Source organism: Paramisgurnus dabryanus, chromosome 19 (assembly GCF_030506205.2).
Source record: "Paramisgurnus dabryanus chromosome 19, PD_genome_1.1, whole genome shotgun sequence".
In the NCBI taxonomy this organism is placed as follows: domain Eukaryota; kingdom Metazoa; phylum Chordata; class Actinopteri; order Cypriniformes; family Cobitidae; genus Paramisgurnus; species Paramisgurnus dabryanus.
The window spans coordinates 9,822,753-9,836,629 of record NC_133355.1 but is presented as its reverse complement, the minus strand read 5'-3'; the positions used below and the strand labels follow the sequence as shown (position 1 = coordinate 9,836,629).

Sequence of the window (13,877 nt, the reverse complement as noted above, 5' to 3'; positions counted from 1 at the left end):
GGGCCATTTTGGTGCTTTTCCATTGCATAGTACCCCAAGGTTTGGTTTGGGTCAGGTCAGCTCACCTCACTTTGGCTTGGTTAGCTTTTCCATCGAGTTTAGTAACACTTCGGAGTGGGAGGGATTATAGGCCTGCCGTTATATTTGCGCTGCCTACTGCTGTGACATCATACAAGTGAGAGCGTTGTTGTACATTCCCATACATTCATTTATTTCTCAATCCACCACAAAATTTAAATTGACCACCACAAATAGATGTTTGCATATTGCGTTTATCACTACCTCTGTCTCGCATGACAGTTTGCGGTCGACGCACTCCACTGAGCTTCGTTTAAGTTGCATTTAAGCATATATGCGGACGTTTGCGTCGCAAATGTGCTGCCACACACTGCAAGTCTGGGAAAAAAACTGTTTGGTGTTCCTGATTCACAACCTGTGGATGTTTTTCATCACTTAAAGGGAGTTTGGGAACTTACAGCAAAGCACAGATGACAACAGGTTTACTCAAGACAGCGCAAGCTAGCATGAAGGTAAAGCTAATCTTTAACATTATAGCAATGATGGTGGTATTGGCGATTCTTTCAGACCAAGCGGTGATCTAAAGTGTTTTCGCGTCACGTTTTGGTGTCAGCTCGGGACGCTTGGAACCCCTACCAAGGGGGTACTTAAAAAGTATCCGGTACTACGTACTGCACCCAATGGAAAAGCTCCCAAAAGTAAGCTGACCCAGTGGGGTACTATGCAAAGGAAAAGTGCCAAAATTATAATGCAGATGCACCCCTCATAAAGAAAATTCATGACTTAAAACAATCTCAAACTAAGAATTTGAATAAACAATGTATTAAATTATTCAATGCAGGGCTACTGGTTGGTAGCTTTATTTTTCTCAGGTTAATTACAGTTTTTATTAAATAATTATGCTACCCCTCGCACCATCGTGTGCCCCTCAAGGTGGCCCGGCCCCTTTTTAAGAACTACTTGTATAAGTGAAGAACAAAATTGATTTTAACCACAAAGTGTTCCTGATTTCAGTTTTATTTATTTTATTTGCTTTATAGCCATCAGTGTTACTGGAAAAATATTTAATCCCAGTTACACTTTTGTTGTCAGTCACATACAGAGTCCTAAATCCAGTGCACATTGCAGGTCTGGGACTCAAAATATAATTTAATTATAATATACATTTTTAAAAATTGTAAGGCGCTGACCGTGTGCGCTCTTATAGGGTCAAATTTCTACTGACGCACAATCCAGGCTGGAATCATGCTGGGACTGAACACAGAGAAATCCTTAAATTTTGTTATCCCAAAATAGTTCCATGCAATTTATCAGATTTCTTTTTACACAAAACTACTTGGATTAACTGTGTCGGTTGTGCGCGTCAATGGTGCAGTCTAGAATAGTGGATCATTATCTGATTTCCACAGCAGCCCTTGCCCTGATCTCCAACGGCTCTTGGTGCTGAACAGACAAGGCAGTTTATGGTTGGCCTTCATCACCACAGCAACCGTACAGGAATCTGGCTTTCTAACAGCTTCACACCAGGGCGGGTAATCCACAGGCTGTTTTCCGCTAGAGGACAGTAAAGAACAACAGTGTTAAACATCAGCTGTGTTTCAGAGTGATTGTAGTTGTGCAAGTATGCGGTTTGGAAACATACTCTTCACAGCAGCCCACTCCGAGAGGTTCAAAACAAACACACTGGAAACATTCCTCGTTCATCCACATCTCTCCTATGCCATATACACGGCCCTTGTGTTCACAACTGGCTGCAAAGAAAGAAAAAGACACAGTTTAGTACAATAACAGACTTTATTTGCATTTTATCCAATGCAACACATTGCATTCATCATGGTAAATCTGTTTGTGTTCCCTGAGGATAGAATCGGTGACCTTTGCACTGCTTACAGATTTATGTTTTTGTTATCGTGGTGTTATTAAATTGCATTTATGTGTTTTGCGGATGCTTTGATCTAACGCAATACAATGCATTTAAAGGGATAGTTCACCCAAAAATGATATTTACTCATGTTATTACAAACCTGTATTTATTTCTTTGTTCTGCAGAAAACAGAGCCAATATATTTTGAGCTCCATTGACTTCCATAGGTTTATTTTTTTCTACTATGGAAGTCAATGGTGCTCCTGTTTCCTGCGTCATTACAAATATCTTCCTTTGTGTTGAGCAGATCAAAGAAATGTATACAAGTTTATAGCAACATGATACAATATTTTCATTTTCGGGTGAACTATCCCTTTAAACTAGCCTGACGTTGTCATACTCAATTCTAGTCAGAATTTGAGTCTGATACCGCTCCATTGAGCTATAATTATGAGGCGTGTCTCAACCGAAAAATGCCTCTGCACTCAATTGGATAGACCTACGACCAATCAGAGCAACGGGGTGTGAGACGTATGTTGAAATGACGTATTTGCAGCTTGACCGAACTGCTAGTTATTTCGCTACGACACACACTACAAGTCTGAGTTTGCGAACGTACATCAACACCTACTATGTTTACAACATTTCATTTATATCACATTAAGTCATACAGTAAGACTATCTCTTACCATTTGTACATTAGTTGAACTTCATCCACGACGATACCCATTACGTTTGCTTGTTATATCCATCTCGTCGTGCACACCGAGTTGCATCGCCGTGATACCCATTTTAGTTGCTTCTTTAACTTGATCTTTCATAAGTGCGACAACTTTTGTCGAATCCCGTAGGACGGCAAAAACATCAACAAATGCCTTGCTCGCGTTTCTCTGTTCCTCTTTTAAAATCAATGCTCTGTCGATATCTTTTAGAACAGACTCCACACATCTGATTTCTACCGCGGCAGCCATTTCGTTGTAAACAACAGATTAACACACGCGCTCTTTGGTGACGTGGTTGATTTACGTTACTGATCATCTGTCCATCATCATATAAAGCCCGCCCTGACAATTTGATTGGTTCGACCAGCTTTGGGTCGAGCATAGTAGCAACTCAACGGTGAAACTCCAGACCGATCTTCCCGTTCCTCAAAATGTTGTGGGCGGGGCTAAGATCGGCTGGCACCCAGGCTACCTTTAAACTATATTTTTAAATAACTAGGCTACCTATTTTTTGTGGGAATCAGATCTCTTGACTTTTGCTCTGATAATGCAATGCTTTACCATGAAACGCTAAAAAGTTCCCTAAAAATAAATGCTATATTTTAATATTTCATTTAATATATTTAGTTAATGCTACTTTTAATTAAAAGCAGTTTTATCCAAACTGATGACTCAGTCCTGTACCTCTGTTTTGTTACCTTTTGCGTTGAAGTAGCATTCACCACTGCTGGACACTGCGTGGCAGGACTGGACTATGGTAACCACACAAAACACAGCCAGTAAAACCTTCATCTCTGTTGTCTGCATGTCTAAGGAGGCACATATTAGGTTACATTACCAATGAATCTCTATTTCACATAAAGTAAAAACATAATAAATGAACCAACTCATTGCATATTTTTATATCTTTTGGTGGTGTTATATTGTCTATGAATATATTTTGGTATTGTTAATTATGAATTAGTAGTAGTTATTATATGAATTAAAATGCAGTCATTTTTCAATAAAAAGGCAGTGTAAAAGACACTATAGTTTCATTTGCAAACAATAATTTATATGGTCTTAATTTTATATGACATAACAAAAGCAGTTAGTGAGACGGTACCTTTAAAAAGGTCCTAATACCATTTGGATATGTACATTTGCAGTACCAATATCTTTGAAGTACCCATATGTACCATTTAGGTACTCTTTGAAACGATATTGCCTCAGTGACAGCTACCTTTAAAGGGATAGTTCACCCAAAAATAAAAATATTTTCATCATTTACTCACCCTCATGTTGTTTTAAACCTGTATGAGTTTTTTATTTTGATGGACACAAAAGAAGATATTTTGATAAATGATGGTAAGCACATATCTGATTGTATGTAACTATTGACTACCATAGTAGGAAAACGACTATTATGGAAGTATTGTAATAAATGGTGAAGAAAATATTTTGATAAATGATGGTAAGCACAAAGTTGACAGGACCCATTGAATTCCATCATATTTGTTTTTCCTACTATGGAAGTCAATGGTTACAAATCAGCTTATCCACGATTTATCAAAATAACTTCTTTTGATTTAATCAGAAAAAAAGAAATTGACAGACAGAATTTTCATTTTTGGGTAACTTATCCCTTTAATTTCTGAGTGTATAAAATAGCGTTGGTTTGTTACCATTTTTGAATTGCAAATCAAAAATCCTTATATCTTTATTTTAATATTATTCATATATTATGTGCCAGCTATCCTATCCCAGTTGTGCTTTAAGTAACATCAAATTTCATATAATTTTAAATAATAAAAAATTATAATTATAACTTTTTTATATATTTTTTCTATGATGTGTGGTGAATCTGCTCTCTGCCCTTTAAGATATTTATTAAGAGAGATTGGATGATAAATTAGTTTCTTACCTTGTGAGATTTGTCTTAAGACCCCTTTTCTTGTTTCCTTCGTCTGTGTGTCTTCTATCTCTGGGTGTGTTCATGTGTGGTGTATGATGCTCTGTCATAGTACAGGTTTTATATACCTGCTTTTCTCTCCCCCCCAGACACACATACTCCATCATTTCTGTTCATCCTCACTCTGTTCTTTCAGTCGTCTTTGTTTCTGTGCACACAGAATGTTTTACTGTTGATAAGATTGGCAACACGATAATGAAAATGTAAATGACTGATGGTCCTAATAAAAAAGAAATGAATTGATATAGCTATGAGGCATTCTGTTATACTCTGGTATCATCATTGGTGTATACGTATTACACCACTAATATTTAATAATAAAAAATCAGCATATCAATAATAAACATTACATATTAAAAATGTACAATGTAAATCTCCTTTCACATACATGTAAATCTTTCTCTTTAGTTTATACATTTAGTTTTTGCTTAAATGGTTATTACATAATTGTGGCAATACAATGATTTTTTGGTTTATAGTGGCATGCCTCATACTTTGCCTTTTCGTAGGTCAAAGGTCACATTTCCCCTTTTGAATACTGATGATATCTGACTTAACATCTAGGGGGTCACCCACAGGTTTGTCGATGATGAGGGTTGACGTCAGATGCTGTCTGCACATGTGTGTTGAACAGCATCTGTACACACAACACACAGATAACACACTGTTACAGTGCATGTTTTATACAGACACACATGCAAACACGCTCACGTCATCAGCTGCTCTCTCGCAGCCTCTGTATGTGTATCTGAATATATATATATATATATATATATATATATATATATATATATATATATATATATATATATATATACACTTTACATTTATTCTTATAAAGTTTAAGATGGGCAACTGTTTATGTTTCTCTAAATGCTTGTTGCTGAATTGAGATAAACAGAACAAGGCTAAGATGAATGTAAAGACAAGGAAGGATTGTGTTTGTTACATTGTTTCTTATTGTTTGTTTTGTCTTAATCTTTATAGCTGTGCTAATACAAACACACCTGCTGCTGTTGTGTCTACACACAGACACATTTACACTGAGCACTCTTTCTTTACAAATTAACAAGAACACAATTAAAACGGAAAGATGTAAATTCCCAGTCCTGTTTGCATCATATTAGCACAAAATGTCATATTTTTTTTAAATGAAAATGTAATATATTTGTGAGTTTAAGGTAAATATAAATAAACATTTTATTTAGTAAAAAATATCAAAAAAATATAAATCACTTGGACAGTCTTTAATATTAATTATAGATGTTAAATTTTTGGGAAATTAATCAGTATTTATAAAGAGTGATGTGATATGCACTGATCAATTAAAAAAAATACTTTGAAAAAAAATGTATATAATGTATGTGCTAAGGGAAGGTCATGCTGTAGGATCTGGGGTTTTCCAAAGTTTCAGAAAAATGGGAGATCATGACCAAACGATCATCATATGTATGTTCTTCTCTAAATTTGATTTCCTGGTAAAAATTTAACTTTACTGCTTGTGATGTTAAAACGGCAAAATTAAATATATACACTTACAGAATAAATGTATAAAAGCTCTCACTGGGACCCTTTCAAAAAGTACCCAAAGAGTGCATACCTAAAAGGTACTTCAGAGATATGTGTTGGTACTTCAAGGCACATATTTGTACCTAAATGGTACATATTAGGACCTTTTGAAAGTGTACTTTCCCCTTGACAGCTTTTGTATCTTGATTTTTGGCAGTGCAGTTATAAAATGTTTTGACATTAAAGCATATTTCATTTTTTTTCTCAGCTGGTAAATCATGTGTTTGCCACACTCCAGAGTTTCAGCATACATTTTTCCTAGAAATTTCTCTAAATTTGCTAACTTATATTTCCTCTTTTATTCTGTCACATGCGCTTGATGAAAAGTTTCAGTTTGGTTTGTAGACTTCAACCTCTGCCAGCAAACGTAAGTGCCCTTAAAATCTCTGAACATGCTTTCTAAATAAAGTAAGTTTAAAGATCATATTTGGATAATTTAACTATAGGACTGTAATATTATATAGTGCATGTATTATGTTTATGATATAACAGGTCTGTAATGCTTCTTGGTTGCTCTATTTTCTCTTAGATGCCAAAGGAAAATCAAACAGAAAAGTAATATCTATAAATTATTTTTAAAATAGCTTCTCAATCTCATGTCATAAAAAAAACATTTTTCAGAACTATAGTAAATAACCCTGTCTGTCCCTGTTTTATACAACAGTGTGGTGCGAATCAGTCATTCTCTCAATGAGTCTGAGAAAGATCATGTGGGCAGCAGAAGAGAATCAGTTCTTCAATGTCTACTACAGCATAACATGCACTGTAAACTGGTAAACACATGCCAATATATTATGACTGTATATCAGCAAGTGTGCTATTGCTGCAAGAGGACAATGGATAACAAACGTCACTAAATGAAACATATTTTCATACTATAAACTATGTTTATGTCATTTAAAAAACGCTATTTGTTAGAAAGGTTTTTATCTTTATATTTTAATGTAATACTAAGTTTATGTAATTTAAAAACCTCTGTTTTGTTAGAAAGGTTTTTATCTATATCTTTTAAAGGTAAACACCATTTCATTGGTTGAACTGTAGGCTAAACCTTAGATAATAGCAGTCATGCATTTTTTTAAGTCCGATATTAAAAGTGTTCTCAGTTTCTGACACCGCAGGAAAATTAACCACCCAGACAAATTTGAATGATTGAGAACGGCCAAATAAATTACATAAATTATCAAAATCATGGAAAACAGGCAGGATTCTCTGCTCTCAAAAGCTGGGGGCGTGTCCGCTGGCTGCGCTCAAACCACGCCCACTCGCGAAAAAGCTGCTCGGTTGCTCTATGCGTCATCGAGACACCGTTTTAGCCCCGCCCAAATAATCCTGAATACAGAAATGGGGAAAAACTGTTCAACGGCGTAACTCCACAAATTTAGTAAGACTTAGTTAATTCTTTGTAACCTGTTTCAGCAATACATTGTAACATTTTTAGGCGTAGTTTCCCGGACCGGGATTGGCTTTAACCAGGACTAGGCCTTAGTTTTATTAGGAAATATGACTAAAAAGAATACCTTACTAAAAACATTACTTGTGTGCATTTTGAGGCAAAACAAAGGGCACTCATGTATTTTACAAGATATGTCAGTGCAAGTAGTTTTCAGTTTGGACAGCTCTTCAATTTATTGCAGTTTAGGAGTAGTATAATCCCTGTCCGGGAAACCGCCCCTTAGTGCTTAGAAACAATTTTTTGAAAACGATTTTACACAGCGGAAAAATTTGCAACTCACGTTTTTTGCTGCACACTGTACAGGAGGAGGTACCCAATATTGCACTGTTGGGTTCAGGAGGTGGTGAGAGAGCTATGATGGGTTTAATGGGATCACTAGTCCAGCTGTATAAAGAGGGTCTGTTGGACTGCATGCTATATCTGGGCGGGGTTTCTGGATCTACCTGGTATATTACAGCCTTTTTACATACACAAATGAACATCCTCTGTCAGATTTAACTTAAATCTCAAATGCACACAAATGTTAAGGTCCTTCTCTTTGGTAGGTGCATGGCATCTTTATACAAAGAACCGGATTGGTCCTGCAGGCTGGAGGAAGTGAAGAATGACATCATACAGAGACTTACTGGTGGTGGAGTCAGTTGGATGGACAAGCTGTCAAAACTTATAAAATACTACCAGAAAGACAATTTCAGTTTGACAGACGTCTGGGCAGCATTAGTAATAAGTGAGATTGTAAAAGAGGTGAGAGTGATACTTTTATTAAAATATAAAGAGAAAAAAGAAAAGTAACTATGTCGTAGCTGTTTCTGTGTTGAACAAACATGTGTTAAAGTATAGTGTTTTATTCACGTTTCATTAAGATTGCATTAAAAGCAGTCTTAGTCATGCCCTGTAAAGCCTTTGGGTTGGTCTGGCAATTATATGTGACCCCATGCCTGTGAAGTCATTTACATAAAATCATCCTACATAATCTAAACAACATTCCGTAAAAATAAAACCTTGATATCTTTAATGTATAAGGTCATGTCAAAGATTCAAATTGATGTGAAATCAATGATTGATATCAAACACTGATGCTCCTTATTACATTATGAAACTTTAGCCTGGATTTCACAGATAGGGTCACAAATCATTACAAGAAGAAATAAAAAGAAGTGAAGTGTGTACACCAGATACTGTATATGTTGAAACTGGAGATATATTTTCCCTACAGATAGATGAGCGTCCTCTTTCCCATCAGAGGAGTCAACACGGCAAAGATCCTTATCCCATTTACAATGTGATCGATAAGTGGAGCAATCGTGCAAAAATGGAAGCAGGTAATTTCTGTGTTTGCATTTTACAGCAGCATCTTGGAATTTTTTATTCACCTAAAACAGAAGAATGAATGACTTTGATAATGTAAAGATTTTTATCTAAAGGGAACATATCATGAAAATCTATTTTTTTCCATGTTTAAGTGCTTCTATCATCCTAGAAAACGTGAACAAGATCAACCCAGTAACTTAGTTTTGGTAAACCATTCTCTGCAATCATGTGAAAAAAGAGGTAATTGAAATTTGGCTTCCCCTGTGATGTCAGAAGGGGATAATACCGCCTCTTAATCTGCACTATGCAACCACGGCACTGCCATTTAGTGCAGAGACACACCCAAAATGGCACATGTTTGCTTACACCTACAAAGTGGCAATTTTAACATGTTATAATAGATTATCTATATGGTATTTTGAGCAAAAACTTTACATACGTAATCTGGAGACACCAAAAATGTATTTTACGTTTTAAAAAATTCTTGTAAAATGTCACCTTTAAGATTCTTCACTATATTAAGGTCACTAGTGAAATGTAAGCATGCTTTGATTTGCATGTTTCCATTAAAACACAAAAAAACTCTCAGAAACTTTTTTTGGCTATGCTGGAATAACCAAGTACATAATGCCAAATCCAGTATGCTGCCATTAAAGTAAAAGATTTTACACTTTACAATAAGGTTGTATTTGTTATCATTTGTTATGGCACAATGAACTGATTCTTGCATTGTTGATGTCAGATGTCTTTTTTGAGATTACACCACATGAAGTTGGCTACTCCATCACCGGGGCCTTTGTAGATTCCTCCTGTTTTGGATGTCAGTTTGATGAAGGGGTTACGATCAAGAACCAGCTAGAGATGGAAACGTTGTACCTGCAAGGTAAATGGGAACACAAATATGCAAGAGAATAATCGTTCAATTTTATTTCACTGCCTGTTGTTTTTCTGCAGGTCTGTGTGGGAGTGTTTTTGCTGACGGTGAAAAAATACTGAAGGAACTCTTAAAGATAATAAAGAGTAAGTTCATATTGTGTCACATTGTGTGTGTGCTTTCTATTACACAATTTTGTGTAACAGACAATAAAGCTGAAGTCGTGTGACTAGAGAGATGTGTTTTTTTCTAAGCCATCCGACATCAAGCTGACAATAAAAAAGGGCAGAAGAAAAACACAGAGAGACCTGAACCAAAATATAACAGTGGCCTTTTTAACTTAACAACATCCTTGCACTGACATTAAAACATGCATACACTCCATAATCTAGCTGATTTAAAGGCGGGGTGCATGATTTTTGAAAAACACTTTGGAAAAGAGAGTCTGCCCGAGTACCAAAACACACTTATAGCCAATCAGCAGTAAGGGGTGTGTCTACTAAACAACATCATTGCCTGGGTTGCGTATGCGTGGGACGGGTCTATCAAAAGAAGGTCCAGATTCTATTGGTGTAGGGGCGTGCTTGTTTAGGTGATTTCAAATGTCAACATTGGCATTCAGAGATCATGCACGCCACCTTTAAGGTTATATTGAATGTCTCTGCCACTTCAAATGCATGAAAGAATTTTGTGTTGTACCTATAAAAATGCAGCGTTTGCTTTTAAGAGCTCTTTTGGTTGGAGTCAGATGCGATGTGTAACCAGGCATCTTCAGGAAACCAATCGGACATCCACTCGCTCAGCCCTTCACATGTAAAACAAGTCTTCCAGGTGACTTCAACACTTGTGAAACTGAATCTTATGATCTTCAGAGATGAGGACCCTTCATCTCACATTGAAATCCTGAATGAATTGCTAAAAGGTATATCCATTACATTTTTGATGCTCAGATCACTTCAGATAACATCCAGCTGTTTTGAGCAATGTAGTGTTAAATGTGCAGGTTCTGTTACTTTAGTAAAAGCGACATATGTGCTATAAACTGTATTTATGTAGTATAAAGTCTAGTTTTATTTTTTTTAAGGAAAGCTGAACAAAGAGGAAACTGAGACAGAAATTACCCTACAGATGATGTCAGAGGAAATAGTTAGGAAGGGCATTCAGGAAAAAACTCTGTATGTATGTGAGCAGTATTCAGACTTGCTGCAGAAACATCTGAATTGTGAGTTGTGCTGTTGTGTAATAAATTAATTTTAATGTTAAAATAACTGTAATACATTAAAATACATAATACATTAATTAGCTATTTACTGATTTTACTAATACTACACTTCTATGTTCATATAGACAAAGGGGTATGGATGGCTGTTATTAAAAGCATTGAGTTAGTTACTTGTTGGATCTGGGGCACAACATATAACTTTCTCTACAACATGACCGGTAAGCAAAATAACTGGAACAAAGACATACCATTTTAAATAACAACATTCATAATTTCCGAATTATGCCATATATAATATGTAGGTCTAATATAACATGTATATACTGTATGTATAACATAATACACTCTGACATTTCTAATACTGACAGCAAACATGTTTATGGCTGTAGACATACTGTACTAATATCGAGCCAGAGCTTATCTGTTGGATATATATATATATTAATTAATTAATTAATTTTATTTTTTGGCAATTTCCTTAAAAAACTCATTTTTAGTGGTGCTTTTTGTAAGCATCTAAACAGAATGGTAACATTATCATCCCTTATTATTAGCACATGAGGTTTCTCCCCATATCCTAAAAGAGAAAACAAGGCATTATGAGGATGCTGGAATCTTCATCAACTCTCCCTATTTCTCAGTGTTGAGGAAAGAGAGACACATTGATCTGATCATCTCTCTTGATTTTAGTGATGATGACGACCCATTCGAGGTACTGTAGACTACTTAAATACTTCACTTCCCGCATGCTTTGTCATCTAATGATAATCTAATGGTTTGTTTAAAAAATAAAATGTGCATCATGTGAGGAGGACATTGTCAAACTTTTGGCAAAGTATGAGAACCTGTACATGCACACTTTTTTTACAGACAGTGGTTCAGACTGCTGACACGTGCAAAAAACTACTTATCCCATTCCCTGATGTTCAAGTATCTGATGAGGACAAACGCTCTCCAAGAGACTTTTATGTGTTTGAAAGCCCCAATTCACCGACTGTGATTCATATTCCTCTTTTCAACATTATTAATTGTGCAGGTAATATTTGAAAATGCTGTCCAGAAATATATCTACAGCTCTCTTAAAGAACATTTATTTATTTATTTAGTTAGTTAGTTAGTTATTTTTTCTTAATATCATTACAGCATCTATTAAAAGTTAATCTATATGAACGTTGGGGAAAGGTTAATTTGACATAACCTAAATAATTTGCAGAGTAAACCCACGCTGTCACAGGGAGAGCATGCAAACTCAACACATAAAGGTGTAAAATATAATAAAAATCAATAATAATAACAACAACAAAAATATCAGTTCAATATTTATACAAAGTGACAGATTTAGCATAGTTAGTGTTGGAGATTACTATAGTCTCTTTCAGTTATTTTGTACAGAAAAGGCAAATGTAAAATTATGAAAATCTGTTTTGTTAACAGGAGAATTTACAAAGTGGAAGAAAAGATACAAAACCTTTCAGCTACCCTACAGCGATGAAATGATCCATGATTTGCTGGAAAAAGCTGAGATGAACATTAAAAATAACAAAGTGAACCTACTGAGAGAGATTCAGAAAATCATTAATAGGAAATCAACCAATCTGGGCTAAGGTTTGTGCTTAAAGGTATCTCTATGTGCATGGAATAGTTCACTCAAAAATTCTTTACCCATCCCATGTGTATTTGACTTTCTGTCTTCAGATGAACAAAGTCTGAGTTATATTAAATAATATCCTGGCTCTTCTTTGCTTTGTAATGCCACTGAATTGTATGGAAGCCCGTTTCCGCCATGTTGTCATTTTTTTTAAATAAAATTCTGACTTTGTATCTCAAAATTCTGACTTTGCATCTCAGAATTGTGACTTTGTATCTCAGAATTCTGACTTTGCATCTCAGAAATGTGACTTTGTATCTCAGAATTGTGACTTTGCATCCCAGAATTGTGACTTTGCATCTCAGAATTCTAAGATACAAAGTCAGAATTTTATTTTATTATTTTTACAACATGGCGGGAAGGGGCTTCCATAGTATTGTGTATGTTTTGTAGGTTGAAAAAGCAAATACATTCAACATAAAAGTAATTAAAATTACTACAGGCTGAGTAGAGGATTTAAATTATTTTATAAAGGTTTGTAACAACATGTGATGACAGAATTGACAGTTTTGGGTGAACTATTTCATAAATTATAAATTTTCGTTTAAAATTGTAATACTGCTTTTTCTTCTTTTCTAAATTGTTAGGTTTGTATTGTCACACTGGAGCTGTTCTAGATCTTGGCTAATAGAGGGCAGCACAGAGTAAGAAAGAGTAACAGGAACAATTACTACACTTTTTCACAATGCCTTTCATTTATCATATACATTTTAGTGTATAATTGTTTTTTTATTATTATTTGTCATGAATTTAAACATTTTTATACACATATCTTACGACACAAGTATTGATTACATACTACCTAAGATGCTAATTTTATTGTAGTTGCACGTATCACAATAGAAACAAAACATCATGTGAAAAAAACGTTCAAAACTAACAAAGCATTTATCGATTAAAATGTTTATTGTTAAATCATTTATATTAAAAAATTGTTCGTTTTCCGGACAGGGCTTATCCTAGTCCCAGAGTAAAATGCATGTTTAAGCTGCTTTAATTTCAAAACACCTTGCACTGATGTATCATAACATATATCAGTACCATTGTTATGTCTCAAGATGCACACCAGTATAGTTTTAGATTTGTTTGTAAAAACTACTTAAAATAAGTCCTGAATGAATCTAAAGCCTGTCTGAGAATGTGCATGGGTTGCTGGGAAACCGCCCCATTAAGTTTCAAGCTTGATCAAATAAAAAAAATGCTCCTGCATATAAAGCCAACATTTTAGCTAAAAGCACAGTT

General features: G+C 35.1%; 2 protein-coding genes across 3 annotated transcripts; one reads left to right on the top strand and one right to left on the bottom strand.

Moving 5' to 3' along the window:
* Positions 1 to 52: 52 nt before the first annotated feature.
* msmp2 (microseminoprotein, prostate associated 2) lies at positions 53 to 4,572 on the bottom strand. The gene is made up of 4 exons (XM_065288302.1): positions 4,508 to 4,572; positions 3,303 to 3,413; positions 1,661 to 1,769; positions 53 to 1,572 (listed from the first exon to the last, which is right to left on the bottom strand). The coding sequence occupies exons 2-4, from the start codon at positions 3,409 to 3,411 to the stop codon at positions 1,395 to 1,397; spliced, it is 396 nt and encodes a 131-aa protein (XP_065144374.1). The 5' UTR covers positions 3,412 to 3,413; positions 4,508 to 4,572; the 3' UTR covers positions 53 to 1,394.
* A 1,878-nt stretch (positions 4,573 to 6,450) lies between these two features.
* On the top strand, positions 6,451 to 13,855 carry pla2g4c (phospholipase A2, group IVC (cytosolic, calcium-independent)). Of its 2 annotated transcripts, XM_065288196.1 has the most exons (15): positions 6,451 to 6,491; positions 6,654 to 6,679; positions 6,789 to 6,897; positions 7,884 to 8,026; positions 8,126 to 8,324; positions 8,797 to 8,902; positions 9,634 to 9,774; positions 9,846 to 9,911; positions 10,493 to 10,687; positions 10,850 to 10,987; positions 11,113 to 11,205; positions 11,542 to 11,699; positions 11,858 to 12,023; positions 12,422 to 12,592; positions 13,223 to 13,855. In XM_065288196.1, exons 2-14 carry the CDS (start codon positions 6,654 to 6,656, stop codon positions 12,589 to 12,591), a joined length of 1,710 nt encoding a protein of 569 aa, XP_065144268.1. In that variant the 5' UTR covers positions 6,451 to 6,491; the 3' UTR covers position 12,592; positions 13,223 to 13,855. The 2 variants fall into 2 exon arrangements, with proteins under 2 accessions (XP_065144268.1, XP_065144276.1); XM_065288204.1 differs by lacking the exons at positions 6,451 to 6,491; positions 6,654 to 6,679; positions 6,789 to 6,897 and adding an exon at positions 7,449 to 7,508.
* The last annotated feature ends 22 nt before the right edge of the window (positions 13,856 to 13,877 follow it).

Excerpts from the sequence above, each read along its gene's own strand:
- msmp2 (XM_065288302.1), bottom strand. The coding sequence starts at position 3,411 with ATGCAGACAACAGAGATGAAGGTTTTACTGGCTGTGTTTTGTGTGGTT. Across the intron at positions 1,770-3,302 it reads ATGCTACTTCAACGCAAAAG|CCAGTTGTGAACACAAGGGC; the intron begins GTAACAAAACAG and ends CTTTCTTTGCAG. Across the intron at positions 1,573-1,660 it reads GGAGTGGGCTGCTGTGAAGA|CGGAAAACAGCCTGTGGATT; the intron begins GTATGTTTCCAA and ends ACTGTCCTCTAG.
- pla2g4c (XM_065288196.1), top strand. The coding sequence starts at position 6,654 with ATGCCAAAGGAAAATCAAACAGAAAA. Across the intron at positions 6,680-6,788 it reads AAGGAAAATCAAACAGAAAA|TGTGGTGCGAATCAGTCATT; the intron begins GTAATATCTATA and ends TTTATACAACAG. Across the intron at positions 8,903-9,633 it reads TCGTGCAAAAATGGAAGCAG|ATGTCTTTTTTGAGATTACA; the intron begins GTAATTTCTGTG and ends TGTTGATGTCAG.